This window comes from Pantherophis guttatus, chromosome 3 (genome assembly GCF_059756535.1).
Source record: "Pantherophis guttatus breed Tessera chromosome 3, ASM5975653v1, whole genome shotgun sequence".
In the NCBI taxonomy this organism is placed as follows: Eukaryota; Metazoa; Chordata; class Lepidosauria; order Squamata; family Colubridae; genus Pantherophis; species Pantherophis guttatus.
Window position 1 is genome coordinate 181,107,692 of NC_142065.1, and position 18,072 is coordinate 181,125,763.

At 36.5% G+C, this 18,072-nt stretch overlaps 1 protein-coding gene across 1 annotated transcript in view; it reads left to right on the forward strand.

Moving 5' to 3' along the window:
- HNF4G (hepatocyte nuclear factor 4 gamma) overlaps positions 1 to 18,072 on the forward strand; it is a 72,113-nt gene that overhangs the window by 48,390 nt on the left and 5,651 nt on the right. Inside the window, exons 3-8 of the mRNA XM_034429993.3 lie at positions 2,031 to 2,125; positions 10,594 to 10,700; positions 12,623 to 12,781; positions 14,584 to 14,671; positions 15,710 to 15,862; positions 17,414 to 17,650. Coding sequence (XP_034285884.1) covers positions 2,031 to 2,125; positions 10,594 to 10,700; positions 12,623 to 12,781; positions 14,584 to 14,671; positions 15,710 to 15,862; positions 17,414 to 17,650 — 839 coding nt within the window. The remainder of the gene's footprint in view (positions 1 to 2,030; positions 2,126 to 10,593; positions 10,701 to 12,622; positions 12,782 to 14,583; positions 14,672 to 15,709; positions 15,863 to 17,413; positions 17,651 to 18,072) is intronic.

Genomic DNA, 18,072 nt, shown 5'->3' on the forward strand with positions numbered 1-18,072 from the left:
ATAAGAATCCAGCACGCCGCTTGCTGAAGCACCTGGACTCCCAGAGACGGGATGGGGTCCTTCAGGCACTCTCCCTCCTCTCTCTCTCTCTCTCTCTCTCTCTCTCTCTCTCTCTCTCTTTCTCCCACTCTTTCTCTTGCATTCTCTCATTCTATCTCCCCCCTCTTTCTCTCTCTCTCTCTCTCTCTCCCACTTTCTCTCTCTAATTCTCTCTCTCTCTCATCTCATGGGCCAGCCAGTGTCTTGGGGCTGAGAGGAAGTCAAGCATCTCCCTGAGAGACCGAGGTGCGCAGAGCACAAAAAAGGGCCGGAAGAAGTGTGGGAGCGAAGCACTACTTGAACTTGCACGGCATGAGCATTCGCCTTGGTATATTTGCACCAGCCAGTGGCCAAGGCAGCCCTCATCTCCTGCTGCTTGGGACTAGGAGCGGTAAACAGCATCTGGTTCGGGGAGCAGCCAGATTTTGCTCTCCATTGCGGATGCCAGATTGGCCCCCTGCAAGCTCTCATCTCTCAAGGAGACCAACCAAAGTTTCCCGCACCACTTCAGGGAGCGCTCCTCGAGAGACAAGAGCTTGCAGGGGGCCGATATGGCATCCGCAATGGAAAGCAAAAATCGGCTGCTCCCCGGACCTGTCACCATTTACCGCTCTGAGTCCCGAGCAGAAGGAGATGCGGGCTGCCTTGCACCGCAAATATATGAAGGCAGAATCCTGATGCTGCACTTACAGCAGAGAGAAGAAGCCAGATTTTGCTCTCCATTGCAGACACCAGATCGGCCCCCTGCAAGCTCTCATCTCTCGAGAAGTCCGACCAAAGTTTCCAGTGTCACTTCAGGGAGTGCTCCTCGAGAGATGAGAGCTTGCAGGGGGCTGATGCAATGGAGAGCAAAATCCGGCTGCTCCCCGGACCAGACGCCATTTACCGAGTCCCAAGCGGCAGGAGAGGAGGGCTGCCTTGCGCCACTGGCTGGCGCAAATATACCAAGGCAGAATGCTGTTGCCATGCAAATGAAAGTAGTGCTTCACTCCCGCAGCTTCCAGCCATTGCAAACGCCGCTTCTTTCTGCTTATGGTGCCCCCTCCCCCACCGCCACAACAGCACCATTCATTTCAGACGGCGAGGGCTGCGCTCCTTTTTCCGTATTGCACCACCTGCAAAAATGCAAAAATACGAACCACCAAAATTTTCTCACAGGCCACCAGTGGTCCGCGGACCACTGATTGGTGACTACTGCTCTAATGGTATTCAGTAGGCAAGCCCCATCTCACTCTCTAATCAGGATATTTTCCTGTCTCTTTTATTATTTAAAGAAACTGCATTGCTTTTGCCCATTGTTCTTACATGAGTTTCTAACAGTGTCCTGGTATGAAATAATGATGTAGGAACAGGCGGCCTCAGTGTTTATCAGGCAGGAAATATTTCTTAATTCTGATGAGAGTCTCACTGACAGATTAATTCATTAATTTGCTTAAAAGATATATTTATCAATTGCTATTAATAAAGATAAATGAATCTTTTCTGATCAAAGAAGTATATCTTGGATCCAGATCAGGGTACACATAATATGCAGAAATGATGCTTTAATCTTTTGAGTGACTATTTTATAGAAGCATCATTTTGACCACTTGAAAACTAACAGCTAAAGTAGATAAGCCTTTATTCTGGTCTAATAGGACTCATTTCTTTTGTTTTTTTGCTCCTGATCATATTCAACAGCAGGAAAGGATCAAAGGGAGACCAAAAGAGTTATCCTAAGCATTCGTGAAACTGAGAGCAGAATTTATATGCTTTGCTTTCAGTAGATGATGAATAACCTAATGGGATTTTACTTGCCCATCAGAAGGAATTATTCCTGTTAGAAGAATGGCAAAGAGAAATGTTTCAAGTCTGATTAAAGAAAAAATACTGGTGAAGGTTGAGAGTCAAAGACATTGTTTTGACAGTGCCCATTAATTGTTTCACTTGTGCTAATCAGGATCCTCCTGTACTTGTACTCTAATATATTTACCCTTGATTCTGTCCAACAGATTTAGCCGGCAATGTATTGTTGATAAGGACAAGAGAAATCAGTGCAGATACTGTCGCTTAAAAAAGTGCTTTCGTGCTGGAATGAAGAAGGAAGGTAATTAAAAAAAAGAAATTATCAGGAAATAAAATATGTAAGAATATGTACTAGACATTGATATATCTTAGCTTGAAAGGAGGGATTTTTTTAAAAAGTTGAAATATATATTTTATACATTGCATTGTTATGCAATTTTTGTTAAAAACACTAAAAATTGGTGTGGTAATTTCAAACACATCTAATCCAGTGATGGGTTTCTACCGGTTCGCCCCGGTTTGGGGGAACCGGTAGTGGCGGTGGCGGGAGGCTCCACCCACCCACCTGTATGTCATCACGGACCCTCTGCGCATGCACAAAAGTTTCTGCGCATGCGCAGAAGTGCTGCGTGCAACTGTGTGCTCACAGTTCCGAACCGGTAGTGAAGGTAAGTGAAACCCACTACTGATCTAAACATAGATGATTCAGTGGTATCATAAGACAAAAATACATTTCCCCAAGCTTTGTAAAAATAAGTAGTAGTGTGGTGGCACCTATTGTGACTTTATAGATTCAATGCTGGATTTAGATAAAATACTTGAATTAACTGAGTCTGAGGAAATATCCTTTTGGATGAATTTTAATGGCATTTCTTTTGGCCTCAGTTTTTCACATATAAATTGAAAAGAGTAATGATAATTTATCAGCGATGGTATGAATTATGGTGTATTATTATTAATACTCTTACTTCCTTATAAAAGTATTGGTTGTTAATACTTGCATAAATTATACAAAATCTAAAGAATGATTGATGGAACTAGATAGGAATAGTAAAACTATGCATTGAGAATCTTGTCATCTCATACATGGAAGAGAACTGTATGGTTTGGTAAAACTACCAGTAGTAGCAAATATTGCACTTAGATAAGTAAAATATGTGTTTAACTGGATTCTATTTTTTTTAGCATGTAGAATTCAAAGTAGGATTATGTGGTTCAAGATTGAAATCTATGACCATAGAGTGGATCACTGGGGTCAGACGTTTAGTCCTCAGGCTAATCATATTTCTGAGTATTTACTGTACTTAGATGTTTTCTCCTAAAAATGAATGGCTGAATGATGAAAAGTACACAACAAGGTATTAAAGAGAATTGTGCATCAGATCTTGCTGTAGACTCATCTCAGTGTCTCTTAATAGTGTCACGTGAAAAGATAATTGCTAACAGTTTATCCTACTTTAGGAAAAACAATCCACAGTGGATGGATGGAAATTTCTTATTTTCTAAAATATAAACATGAGAAGTTTCTTCCATGATTGTTTCATGTCTATATAGACTGGTGTTCTTATAGCAGTATCAGACATTTTGAAGATCACAGTTTTTCTCTCTGGAGTTTGCCTTCTGCCCATACAACATTACAGGATTATCTGGTCATTTTAGAGATTACTGGCATAGTAAAATCTCTCTGTCAAGAATTTGATGATGTCAGGCACAAAACATCAAGACCACATGTAAAGTTCCAGTTAAACTGATTTATTACTAATCAGGCCTATTCACAAGAATTTATTCAACTAGGTTTTAGCACTATCTTGGCATTAGATAAGGGTCAAAGGAATTCAAAAGGGATTGGACATAGTCCACTTGTAGCTATGTAGAGATTGTAGGCTGATTTTCCTTTGACTCTGCCCCAGGTTCTGCCACTCCTCTTACAGATGATGTTAGTATGCCAGGATCTTTAAAGATTAAGCAAATCTATACACAAACTCTTGATCACCCTATTACTTTTGAAAAAGAATAATGCCTCCTTCTCTACTGTCACCTAGTCTGCAAATATGTCTGTGGATTTCTTTAAATTATCAGAAAAATCACTTGAGGTATTATTGTGCAAGCTATCCATTTCGATATCGAAGAACAATTTAGGTTTGACAATTCATTGCACCCTGAATGTCTCTTTTCTCCAAAAGACTTGCCTTAAAAGTAATTAAGAAGAGACTCTGAAAGTGCAACTGGGAAGACTGACAGGCAGAAAGGCTATTTAATATCACCTGACATCCCCAATTCTCACCAGATTGGAGCAAATCATTAATTCAGCTGCTTTACAGCCAACGGGGAAAATATTTCATCCAGTCATTCGACTTATAAGGCCACCTCACCCATATAGCAATTCTGGGCTATGAGGCCCTTGAGCTTTTTTTCCCTATTAATAACAGAAGAAGCTAGAAAGGAAGTTTTGAACAACAAACAAGAGGAAACTGGTTCAACAGTTCCTAGTTGTAGCCACAGAGCCTGTTTTTCATTAAATAAACAAACAAATAAAATTTTGGGGAGGGAAGAAAGAAATGACTATCCACGCCAGCTGCTCTTTGTATACAAGTCTAAGATTTAACCCTATTAGTAATTGAGTTGAGGAACATTTTGGATAAGGAGGAAGCTTATACATTTGCATCATAAACAAACACAAATCCCATCTGTTCTGAATTCTGTTTGGAAAAGCTACATAGTGGTTTATTTTCAAATCCAAATGAAATAGCAATGCCAAAGCCATTAGTAAAGTAAGAGTAATAACATTTAAATTTCTTTTTCAATTGCCATTGACATATTCAAAATAAAAATGTTGTCAGCTCAGTTTCAGATTATTCCTAGAAAACTGTTCAGTTTGCTTATTCTGAGATGGTGCATGAGAGGCAGTGAAAGAGAGCAATGCTTTATTGCTTAATTTCATATAGTGAATCCTATGCTTGCTTTTTTAGAAATAAGTTCTATTGAGTTCAAGGACTCATGCTGCCAGATACATACTCAATAACACTTTGCCAAATGTATATCCTCCAGATATGTTGGATCTTCATTTCCATTGTCCCCAGCCAGCATATACATTGCTGAAACATCTGTGGAACACCGTGTTGTAGAAAGGCTGAAATATAGGATTACAACATTATTGTTTTCCTAAAGAAGAATTTCATAATTCAATTAAGAATTTCATCTGTATAAAAGAAATTATCACGACAGTCTTCCAAATAGTCTCTTGACCACATTTTTGCAATCTTTATTGTTCAGGATCTGATGCTGTACAATGGCTATTTGAGATTTAATCATCCGAAAACTTCAGTCATAGAATGATTTCTTGATATTCCCATGACTCTATTGTTTTTCATATCTTCCCTCTTCACCTCTCAAAGTCTTCCCTACCCTTTCTGACTCAAGGTTAATTTGGAAACTTGCCTAGGATGTGATGTGAAGAACCATATAAAATTAAAGAAATTTAAGGGAGAAAAACTTACCTGGTCATGAAGAATTATATCAGTGAATTCTATGCTTGTCTTTCATATTCTTCCCAGATTTTCATATTTTAACAGCACTTCATGCTACAAATATGATTTCATGAAACACACACACATACAACAACACTTTCAAGATGAATGATATGCAAGCTAAGTATTTATTACTGGGAAACTTTTCAGTTTTTTAAAAATTACTTTTTCCTCCCCACACAGCTTTTCTACTTAGCTTGGCAAACCAAAACAGGTGATGATCTCTCTGGTATAATTTTATATTTAAAACTTTTAACTGCATTTTGTTGTTCGGGTACTGAGTTAAGGAATGAGAAAGATAGCATTTCTCCAGTTAAAAAAAAAACTGGGGCATCATTCTTGATTCATGTCTACATGATCATTTATCACTTAGTGTTTATCACTGTATGACATTTCTTATTATGACCTTAATAAAAGGCCCATCAGAGAATGTCCTTGGCCAAGAATCTAGTGTGTCTTCACCATAAAGTGTGTTCATTCTTCATATAAATTGTGAATACTGTATAGTAAGCTGAACACATTTTTTATTGAAGCATTGGTGCTGCTTATAACTTCTTGGATGCAGATTGCTTCACTAAAAATCACAAATAGATAACTGGAAATACAATCACTGCTCATACAAAACGTGATGAGGTTCTATATGAACGAAAAAGATACATTGCCTGGAACTATGCTTTTCTGCCCTTGATATGCCCTTATGCATAAACTCTCCTGGGGGTGGGTGGGGAATGTAGCCTTATTCCTTTTAATGGATATTCCTTGCTGCAGTTTCAGTCTCCTTCTGTATATTCTTATATGATTATTGTATCAAAAGTGCTTTTTCAAAAGGCGGCTGGACTGTTTTCTCTTGAGGAAGAGGAACAAATCGTTTCATTTCATCCAAATCATCCAAGAAACTTCATCAGTTGGTGGGGAGGGAGGGATGGAGGATAGGTAAGTCCACAAAATAAAATGATCCCACAGCAAAAAAAAAAAAGTGAATGAAATTTATGCAAAGTCTTTCTTTTCTTTGCTGTGAAGAATCTAGAATGTCTTCAGTAAAAAGAGTCTGATGGACCCGAAAACTGAAAGGCAGGAAGGAATTGTGACCTTACCTGCTTTCTCTTATGATGAATTCTGCATTATGTTTTAAATACTGAATTTAAATGTCTTAAAAATATTTTGTAAAAGGTAAAGATTCCCCTTGCACATATGTGCTGGTCATTCCTGACTCTAGGGGGCGGTGCTCATCTCTGTTTCAAAGCCGAAGAGCCAGCACTGTCCAAAGATGCCTCCATGGTCATGTGGCCAGCATGACTAAACGCCAAAGGCGCACAGAACTGTTTAAATTCTTACCTTCCCACCAAAGGTGGTCCCTATTTTTCTACTTGCATTTTTTACGTGCTTTCGAACTACTAGTTCGGCAGAAGCTGGGACAAGTAACGGGAGCTCACCCCACTACGTGGTACTAGGGATTCGAACAACTGAACTGCCGACCTTTCAATCGACAAGCTCAGCGTCTTAGCCACTGAGCCACTGTGTCCCTTTCAAAAAATATTTTGAGAAAACCTGAATTTTGTGTAGCATTTCTAACATGTCATATGTGTTTAATTAAGCTAGTTTGAGAAATGATGGAAAAAATCTGCCTATCATAAATTGTGAAAGTGGAAAGATTATATTGTGTACTGTATAGGGAAAGTGCAATCTGTTTCTCAGACTTCTTACAGCTCTTGGCTTTCAACATGTTTTGTTTTTCTACATACTATGTTCTACCCACAACAATGTAGGATTTCACAATAGTTTCTTGTAGTTATCCATCCACCCTCCTTGATTCAAAAAAGTTAGCCAATGTACTCTTGATGTACTCAGAGATTTTTTAGTGGGGAACAGGATCATTTTAATTTTCTTGCTCTTTATTACAGTATTTCTTTTCTCTGAAAAAAATTTGAATTTCTGCTGATACTTTTCTTTGTATGTGTGTGTGTGTGTGTGTGTCTATCAGTGGTGGATTCCTCCTGGTTCGGCCTCGTTCCACCGAGCCAGTAGCGGTGATGATATGACATCACCGAACTGGTTCTGGCTCCCCCTCCCGCCCTCCACCCACCCCCACATTATTCTTACCTTTTATTTGGCCCCACCCCCAATCTATTGCTGCCTCCTGAGTCCCAGCTGATGGCTAGAGGGAAAAAAACTGTTTAAACTCTTGCCGCAGGGCTTCAAAGGGCCGCCCTACAGCTGATCAGTGTTAAAAGAAAACAAATGAGTAGACCAGTGCCTGCAAAAATAAATGGGTAGACCAGTGCCTGCAAAAATACATGAGTAGATCAGTGCCTGCAAAAATACATGGTTAGACCAGTGCCTGCAAAAATACATGAGTAGATCAGTGCCTGCAAAAATAATTGGGTAGACCAGTGCCTACAAAAATAAATGGATAGATCGGTAAGGCTCTGCAAGCAGTTAAAAGCCTGGTAGATCAGTACCTCTGCTAAATCCTAAATAATTGTCACATGACCATCAAGCCACATCCACAAAATAAGCCACACCCACAGAACCGGTAGTAAAAAATTTTAGAACCCACCCCTGGTGTCTATGCATGCACACATGAGGTAGAATACTCTAGAAATACAGATATATTGTTCATGCATCTCTAGTAGTCACATAGAAGATATATTTCAGCAAGTACAATTTGTCATCACAGGAAATTTTGTCATCTTTGCCATTATTAAAGGTGAACTAGCCCTCTTTTGCTTGTATCCAACAGTTCTATATTGATTATGTAAGGGCCAGAATTCTTAAACTTTCCTATCAGTTTGATGACCTATAAAACCACAGGGCTAGACTTGTTAAATGTTATAGAAGACAGAAAAAGAATGTTTACTGGCTATTTAATATTTCAGTCTATGCTTCCATGCAAATAACTTGGCGTTTTATGATAAAAAAATATTTACACAAGCCATTTAGATTCAGGCTTTCAATATTAAACTTGGATAATAAACAAGAACCAAAATGAATGAATCAGCATTATCATAGCCATACCAAAATAGCTTTAAAATTTTCAATTGAAAACACTGAGAAATATCCATTAGAGTAAATACTCGTAAATGTTGAAAACAAAGAGCTCGGTTAATTTTCATTGGAATAAAAAAAAAAAGATAAAGGAGTCGTTGCTGACTATACGGGGTAGAGCTCATCTTCATTTCAAGGCCATTGAGCCAGCGCTGTCTGAAGACATTTCCACAGTCATGTGGCCAGCATGAAGTGATGGAGCGCTGTTATTTTCCCACCAATGTGGTACCTATTTATCTACTTGCATTTATGTGCTTTCAAACTGGTAGGATGGCAGAAGGTAGGGTGAGGATGGGAACTCACTCTGTCGCGTGGCGCTTGTGTCTCGAACCTGGACTGCCAGCTTTCCAGCTGATAAGCCCAGCATCATAATTGCTGAGCCACTGTTCCATCTTTTATTGGAATATAATTAGGTGCTACAACTAAATTATCTCATGTCCTAACAAGTATATTTCTGTTTGCAGACAGGCAATATCAGGTATTCCTCAGAAACATGAATACAGATTAAAGCAAATCCTGGGCAGTGTCTCAGTTCCCCCTGGGGCCTTATGGGATTGGTAACATTTCTCTCTCTCTCTCTCTCTCTCTGTGTGTGTGTGTGTGTTTAAAAAATTGCTTTTTAAGTGCAGGAATTGTTTCTTTGGTTTTTCTCAAGAATTCAAAGTACTGAGACAGAAGGTATAAAAAATACTGGGTGGTGAAGAATTTATTTTCTTCCAACCTGAAAAAGTGTGGGTAGAGTATATTAAACCTATTGTAGGATAAATCCATTTTAGTGCACAAGTATTGGAAGTTTAAATGTCTCTAAATAAGCTATGATATGATCGACTGCTTCCCCAACATATTTTCCAAGTAATTTGCTTCCTTGTGAATTACATTCCTCTGAAATCTCTATTTTGAGATGACATAATTACCTTAAAATATTTTTTAAATAATCACCCCCCTCCCATTCAAATCTTTTAGCCAGCTGATTAATTAAAAGGGAGTAACTGTTAATTCTGCAATGTACTATCACTGTGCCTTTCATTTCTTCATCAACATATTAGTCAATTTATTTCAATCTTTTTTTAAGAGGAGTATGTTTTTCCTGTCTTATGAATCATCAGCCACTAAGACAAATTAGCTTTCATTTGTGTGATTCTATGCATGTCACCTCGGGCCTCTCTGTGTGTATGTTTGCCTCTTAGTCTTCTAAAAACTATATGGACAGGTCCCTGCAGTTTTTTTTGCATGCACACATATTCAGACACACAACCAATTTTTTTTAAAGTGTGCTTGCATGCACGCATGCACACATGCACACACACACACACACACACAGAAAACACAGCTTCCTGGGTCATACTATCATATGTGGTGGACATGCTTAAAAGCAAACAAATATTGGACAAAAATACATACATGGCTGGAAAAAATGATAAAGTAGCATATTGATTTAAAGCCAGAAATATTCTTGTTGGGGATTTTACCCAAAAACACAGTAAGGAGAATGCATATTTAATTATTCATATATTAATTGCAGCTAGAATTGTATTTGCACAAAATTGGGAAAATGAAGAGATCCCCACAGATGAGAATGTGATCAGGAAAATATTAGAATGTGCAGAAATGAATAGATTTAACGCTTGCAATTAAGGAGAAAGAACAAACTGAATATTATGTGACATGAGACTTATTTTATCAATGGTTAGATAACAAAATGGAAGCTAGAAACAGGGAATCAAAGAAAAAGATTAGTGAAATAAAGAAGATATGTTAAGAGAGAGAAGTAAATATGTTTAATATTATCATTTTAACATTATAGAATTAATGCTAATGTAATGAATATTGCTGTAAATTGTAATTATCATTTTACAAATATATTAGTATCCAGACAACACACTGTTTAATTGAAGATAGAATTATTATATATTTTTTTAAAAAATAAATAAATAAGAAAAGAACGCAGCTTCCTGTTCAGATAGTGTTTGCTCTAAGTAGAAATTAGTAATTTAGGAACAATAACAATTTACAATTGCCAGGATAAATGATTAAAACACAAGTGTCATTCTTCTCCATGGCAAAATATAGATAAGACCAACCTTAAATTTATATAACTTTGTAATACTACTTTGAAGCACAATTCAATGCAATTCTTTGCATGCAACCAAATATGAATACCTTATGTTTTCTTGTTCTTCCACTTCTCTTCCTCCAGCTGTTCAAAATGAACGGGATCGAATAAGTACCAGACGAAGCACCTCTGATGGCAGTGCTCCTCCTTCTATTAACACACTGTCCCAGGCTGAAGTGCTTTCTCGTCAGGTATAGTAATCTATCATCTGTGCCTAAAGAGTCACCTCAATCTCTTGAATACTCTCGGAGTCCATTATTTATAACCATATCTATTCTTTTTGCATTTGTAATAACGAAATAAGGCAAGAAGGCTTTCTGAAGAGAATTCTAATTTTATTCGGCTTATTTTGTAATATCATTCAATGCACTTTTCACATTCAATATAGTTAACTGAATGATTCAGGTGAGAAGGATACCATTATCGCCATCAGGTATAATCTGTTAGGAGTCTTTATGAAATGTTTCTCCAACCACTTGGATATGCCTGAAGAAGTCAGAGGAAGGTCAAGGACTGCAAGATCTATTCTAAATATCTTTGCTCTATTGGTGAAAACTATATTACCGTAAAAATGATATGATGTGATATAATATATAAACCCTTACTATATAATACATACACATCTTCATATATAGCAGGAGATAAAATACTTCTATTTATGTTTCCTTTTTCTTACTCTTTTTCTTTGTGCCTGAACCAACAGACATTTATCACGTCTTCTTTCTAAAACATTTTGTTTCCCTTGAAATTGCTTTAGCTTTGACTCCCAACTCATCAGGTTTTTTTTCTTCTACTACAATCCTTTAGCTGCTTCTGAACAGTTGTTTCTATTTTACTGCATATGAACAGGATGGGTATCTATCAAGCCTCCCTAATTAAGAAAGACACACAAATATACTTCTAAGCAATTTCCTTTATTGTTCCATACCTATAGTCAGAAATCTTAACCCAACTAAAGTAAACTACTTGCATCATTAAAGATATACTCTGACAACCTCTAGAAAAGACCTGATTTAACCAGGGGTGAAATGCTCCCAGATCGGACCCAATCGCCACCCGAGTGTCATTACTTCCTGGTTTTAACCAGGAAGTAATGTTTTTTTACCTTCTGGGCATGTGCAGAAGATTTTGAGTATATGCAGGTTTTGCGCATGCACAGAAGGTTTTGCGCATGCACAGAAGATGTGCGCGCACATGTGACATGTGTGCACGTGCGGGGCACGTGTACTTCCGAACCGGTAAGGAAGGTAAGTAGATTTCACCACTGGATTTAACCCTTTTCCTTCCTCCTAACCAAACAATCTAAACTTTGCTGTCTCTTATTTCTGCTCTTCCCCTTTGGAATCTGGAGCACATTTTGCCACAGTATCATCTGTGCAGCTACAGATGCTCTTGGAGCCCCACTGTGTTCAAAAAACAGCCTAAAGGGTGACTCTCTATTGAAACAGAATTAATATGTAGGCCTGATCTTTGACCCCATTAAGCAGTTTTTGTGAGGTGATGGTAATTTTGAACCATCGTTAAACAAGTAGTTGTAAGTCAAGGGCTACCTGTAATTTTTTTTTTAATGATTAATGGAATTGTTAACTATTTTTAAATTGTATTTATTTTATTTCATGTTATTTTATATTTCTGTTTTTTATGTGTGCTTTAGAATTGGTAGATTGGAGGATTTTATAAATTCATCAAAAAGTAGATATAATTTTACTCAACCTTTTTCTGTATTTTCAACCTTCATCATCTTTCTATTTTTTTACATTCTTTACATTCTTTCCCCTTATAGTAAATCCTCGACTTACAACTATTTTAATGAATGTTTTATATTATTCTAATTTATTTTTAAGATTGTGTTTAATAATGAACAAGTAATTTAAGAAGTAATATATGGAGAATGGAATGGAAGCATATTAAATAATAAATACATGAGTTTTGAATAAAATTTCTGAATATACTCAGAAATAGGAAGTTAATAAAACAGAATTTCTGAATCCTGAATAATACAGATTTTAACTTATTTAACTTAATTTATATCTACATTTATAAATGGTAACTATTATCAAGCCTGGTATAGCCTTTTGAATCTTTAATCAATTTGAATCTTTGTGTCACCCAGATTCCTCTTTCAAGTTTAAATGTTGGCACTACTGACATCAGTGTTAAGAAAATTGCGGGTATTAGTGATATTTGTGAATCTATGAAGCAACAGCTCTTGGTTCTTGTAGAATGGGCAAAATATATTCCAGCTTTCTGTGAACTACGGCTGGATGACCAGGTATGAAATAATTAAAGACCTGTTTTAGATGCTTTCTCTCAGTTTGGGGAGAATATCATTCTATGTTTTAAAATTAAACTAAGGATCTTTAAGCTTATATTCATGCAGAGCTGGATATGGAATCTGAGAAAGGAGTGTGGTAGGATTCAGTCCCAGGGTAATGTCAGCTAGGATCAGATTCCAAAGTTCCCTGCAACATAGGATGGAGCCAATATATTTACCCAAGCCTTCAGCATAAAGTCAAGGAAAAATATGATTTTTGGAAAAAAAAGTATGGTTTTGGAAAATCCACTGTTGCATTGCAGGGAAAAGAATTTTTTACTTTTTGATTAGAATTTGATGAACTTGTTTTCAGTTGAGAATATAATTCAGTAGAAAACCTGCATATGAAAGTTCTATCTTTCATTAGTCAATTGAAGTCAATTGACTGACTTCCCACACTTCAGTGAAACCCCAAAATAAGGCATCATGTAGAATTCCGATTATTTTCAAACTGGGAAAGCTTCAAAGTGCTGGAAAAAATGTAATTAAAAATAATACAGCTGTATCACCAACAGTCAAATTATTCTGAAAAGAAAATTAAAATTCTTAAGCATGTTGAGAATTAGAAATATATTTTTTCATGTTCATTCCCATCCTCTTTGACCCACCTTTGCCTTCTCTCTGCCATGCAGAGAAAAAAGAAAATGTATGTATGACAAAATATACATAGTTGTAAGCCATGTGTTAAATAGGCATTTTGTTTTCACTCTATGACAAAAACCCAGATTATTTCCTTTGCAAGGAAGGATTGGGAGTGTGAACCTAGTGTGTTCAGGAGGGATAACTACATCAGGTCTCAGGAGACCAAGAGGGAAAAATAGTTGAATTCATGTTGGTGTGAACAAACTATAGTTCTATCTTTCACTAGTCAACTGTTGTTCATAGCTATTAACATTTGTACACCATAAATGAAGATAGCATAGAGCAAAACAACATATAGCAAAAAAAAAAAAGAGAGAAAGAAAGAGAAATACTAAATTTCAATTCAATTTAAAATAAATAAATAAATAAATAACTATTTTCTGTTTATAAGATAAGTTAATGTGACTATATTTAATATTTTTAATAATTTCCTCTTCTGGTCCAAGGTTATTTAGACTTATGTTCATGTAGTCATGAATAAATCATGTGGAATTGATTAGGGCTTGCTTCTCAATAGGCAAACGTACAGTATGGATATATTCTATTGTTTTTAAAAGTCAGGAATGATTCAAACACAATATATTTATTTATTAAACTTATATGCCACCCATCTCTCTATCAAGAGCAACTCTGGGTGCCTCACAATACATAGCACTTCCTGCCACATTAGACAGCAAGAAAATGGCTGTTTGTGATGAGTTTTGGAAGTCTCTGAGGGGCATATCCAAGATTTTATGGGCTTCAAGAAATTCTATGAATCTAGCTATCATTATATCACCTATCCACAATTAAGCAAGGTATTGCTTAAGGTAATATGAATTCAGTGTCATTGCCTGATTTTCATGAAATATTTAGGTATCAAAAATGTTCAGGAAACAAATAATCAGGAAAATGAATTCTTTAAAAGAAAAGATAAATTTTCAAATAGATTTTTGAAGTAAAGCTTCACTTCTTCAATATTTTTTTTGAGGGGGAGGAAAGAACAAGACTTTAAACATAATAGGAACTGCTATAAGCCTGATTATCCTAATTCAGTTCTGATTTGCTTTAATGTTCTGTTTTAATATTTTATGTACATTTTGTACTGATGTTTTATCTGCTGTTTTTTTATATCCAAGGTTGCCCTGTTAAGAGCACATGCTGGAGAACATCTTTTACTTGGAGCAGCAAAAAGGTCTATGGTTTACAAAGACATCATTCTTTTAGGTTAGGTTATATTTATTTTGGCTTTTTATCAATAAAACCCTAACTATGTTTACTGAAAAGTATGCATAGGACTTCAGTTTGGAGTGTTTTAATCTGTATCCAGAATTAACAGTACATAACAAAACAGGGTTGAGGGTTTTTTACTAAATCCTGAGGCAGGACTCTTCTTCTGCATAAAAATAAGAATTCTCTTTACTTTAAAAAATGAATCAGAGTTTACTATTGCTACCATACATTATAAATTTTATTTTGCAGATGAAGTAGTTGATGTTGTTATTATTGTTGTTATAATTACTCCAAGAGACATTTTACTTTGCGAAAAACACCCAAAATAATACTGCTTCTGGACCTGTTTTCCTTTTCCACAAGCATGACCCTTGAAATGAGGGATTTATTTCTCCTCATGATTGGCAGAAGAAAACATTTTGGCTCATTTCCCAATCCATTGCATATGGTTTGCATAACCTTTGACTTATTCCTTTTCTCTGCTATTGGACATTTTCCTTGGAGATAAAAATATTCATATGGCCCTGCTAGACCCTGCTGGTTCATACAGGAGCTCCCCTCCTTTGCCCCCAATACTTAACTGAAAGTTGAAAAGGTTTCTACCATCAGTAGGTAACGTCTTATTCTCAGCTTTGAACATATAATCACAACCTCCAGAAATTGACCACAGGCAAATGGAACATGTAGGATTTTGTTCTTCAGAGCAGTCAAACAAATGCTTTTGGGAAATCTGTGACAGGACATGAATTTGCACTGTATTTGCCTTTCAGCTGTTCTATATATAGATCTACTTTATCCAGATTTGTCTTCAAAAGTACACATATTTAGATGAGTACATAATTATGAGATGAAATGATATATTTCTATGGTTATATAATTAAGCAGATTATTGGTGGCAGATAACATATGGGAAAAAACAAATTGAGGTATATTTATTCATTCAAATGTCCTGGGATGTGGAAATGGTAATTGGCTCTGTAGTTTTAAGCTACAGATATCATTAATAATTTTGACCTGATTTTATTTCTTAAGGTAATGATTTTGTCATCCATCGCAACAGTTCTGAAACTGAGATTAGCAGAGTAGCAAACCGGATCCTGGATGAACTCATTAAACCATTTCAGGAAATTCAGATTGATGATAATGAATATGCGTGCCTAAAGGCAATTGTATTTTTTGATCCAGGTATATTTCAGAATTTCATTTCCAAATGTAACAAGTATAAGTATAAACAGAAATATTATGGGTCATCTAGTTTGTCATCTAGGTCTTTATATGATTGGGATTCACAGGATTTTATTTTAACTTATTTTGAAACATCAGCACGCTGGCTGGGAATTATCTGGACAACATCAGATTTATAATGGATATTTTAGGTTTTCAGTAAAACTTTAATCCTCGTGCCAGTTGAGAAATGAAAAGGTTTTATGACAGCCCTGCCTTAGGTGTGTCACCAACTGCTAAAGAAAGGACTAACAGAAAGAGAAGGCAGCTTTGGAAACTGATGGAGAGCAGGCCATACATTTTGCCCTTAACTGCCTATGTGTGAGACCTTAGGGTTCCCTCCCTTGGCTGGCCTTGAGAGCTTATCTGTTGCCAGATTTTCTGTCAGTAACATATTTCTTGCCCCTAGCTCTGGATTGTTCAAGATAAATCCTTTAGATTCAGTGTTCATCCTGCTGGTATCCTAGGCAGGTACAGATGATCGTATGTATGTATGTATGTATGTATGTATGTATGTATGTATGTATGTATGTATTTATTTATATTTCACCTTTATTATTTTTTATAAACAACTCGAGGCAGCATACATATTCAATGTTCATTTATTTGTTTCATTCAATCATCTGCAGCTTCATTCCAGAAAGTGTCAGAGCTTCTTCCACAACAACATGGCTTAATATTTTCTGTGACAGAAATAATATTAAAAATCTTAAATTAGGAAAGTGCTTCTAAGCATGTGCAAGGCTGTTTTTCTTTGCTCTTTATAATCACATGTTATCCTATTTGGACGAAAGGATTTCTATCCAAACATAAACATTGCTGAGTTTATGCAATCTAACTTTTTTAATCAACAAATTCTGTATGTTGCCAGTACAGAGACAAGGATAACCGGGTCTTTAATGCGGTGGCTCTTTTTTCAGCCTTTCCACTTACCATAAAGGAGGTTGGAAGACTGCCATTTTCTGTCTTTTTTAAAAAATTAAGGGAAAAGAAATTGTGATGAAACTGTCAGGGCTGGTTGGAAGGTCTTTTCTTCCTACTTCTTTCTTTCTGTTTTTTTACAGTTCTTCATGAGAATTATTCCCCCCCCCCATAAAAATAAAAGCAGGTAACCGAGTTCTCAGTAGTTCTCCCCCCCTTTTTTTTCTAAGTCTCTTTGAGGCTTTATTTTTTTCTTATTCAGAACCATTAAGTATATTAATAAACAGTTTATATGACATGGATAACTGGAAGGATTTAGTTTAGTTCAAATTGCCTGGGATTGTTCAAGGCTTAAAATATCATCATCTGGTTAATTGTGAAGGTTAGTTAACTTAGCAAGTTCACATGATGTGTGAACTCCCATCCAGTTAAACATAACATGGTAAAAGGATCTCTGTGATCCGTTTGTAACACTTCTTCACTCATCTTCTTAGAGCCAGTAGACTCATTACAGGAGAGTAATTCTGAGATTCAATTAAGTTCTCCAGTTATGTGTTGTATATTTATGTAATGTTTCTCTGCCATTTGAAGATGCAAAGGGACTGAGTAACCCAATGAAGATCAGGAACATGAGATTTCAAGTTCAAATGAGTTTGGAGGATTATATCAATGATCACCAATATGACTCCAGAGGTCGCTTTGGAGAACTCCTGTTGCTTCTGCCTACAGTCCAGAGTATCACCTGGCAAATGATTGAGCAAATACAATTTGTAAAACTGTTTGGTATGATTAAAATTGACAGTTTACTTCAGGAAATGTTGCTTGGAGGTGAGTAAGTTGATTAAATTACTGTATTTTTCGGAGTATAAGACGCACCGGAGTATAAGACACAACTTAGTTTTTGGGGAGAAAAATAGGAAAAAAAAAATCTGCCTACCAAGTATTCATCTGGCTAGCGTCCTTAGTCTGGTCAGCTTCAGCACATTAGTTTGCTGGTTTTTATCCCCTGCTTGGGGAGAAGCAAAGACAAAAGCAGGCAAACCAAAGAGATCACTTCACTCGCTAGTGCCTTGTTAGGGTTGAAAAAAAGCTTCACAGCTGAGAGTTGGAGGGAGCAGGCAAAGCATAGATTGCTTCACTTGCTAGCGCCTTGTTAGGTCTGAAAAAAAGATTCAAAAAAGCTACATTCTGAGTATAAGATGCCCCCAAATTTTCAGCCTCTTTTAGGAGGAAAAAAGCAGGGGTGAAAT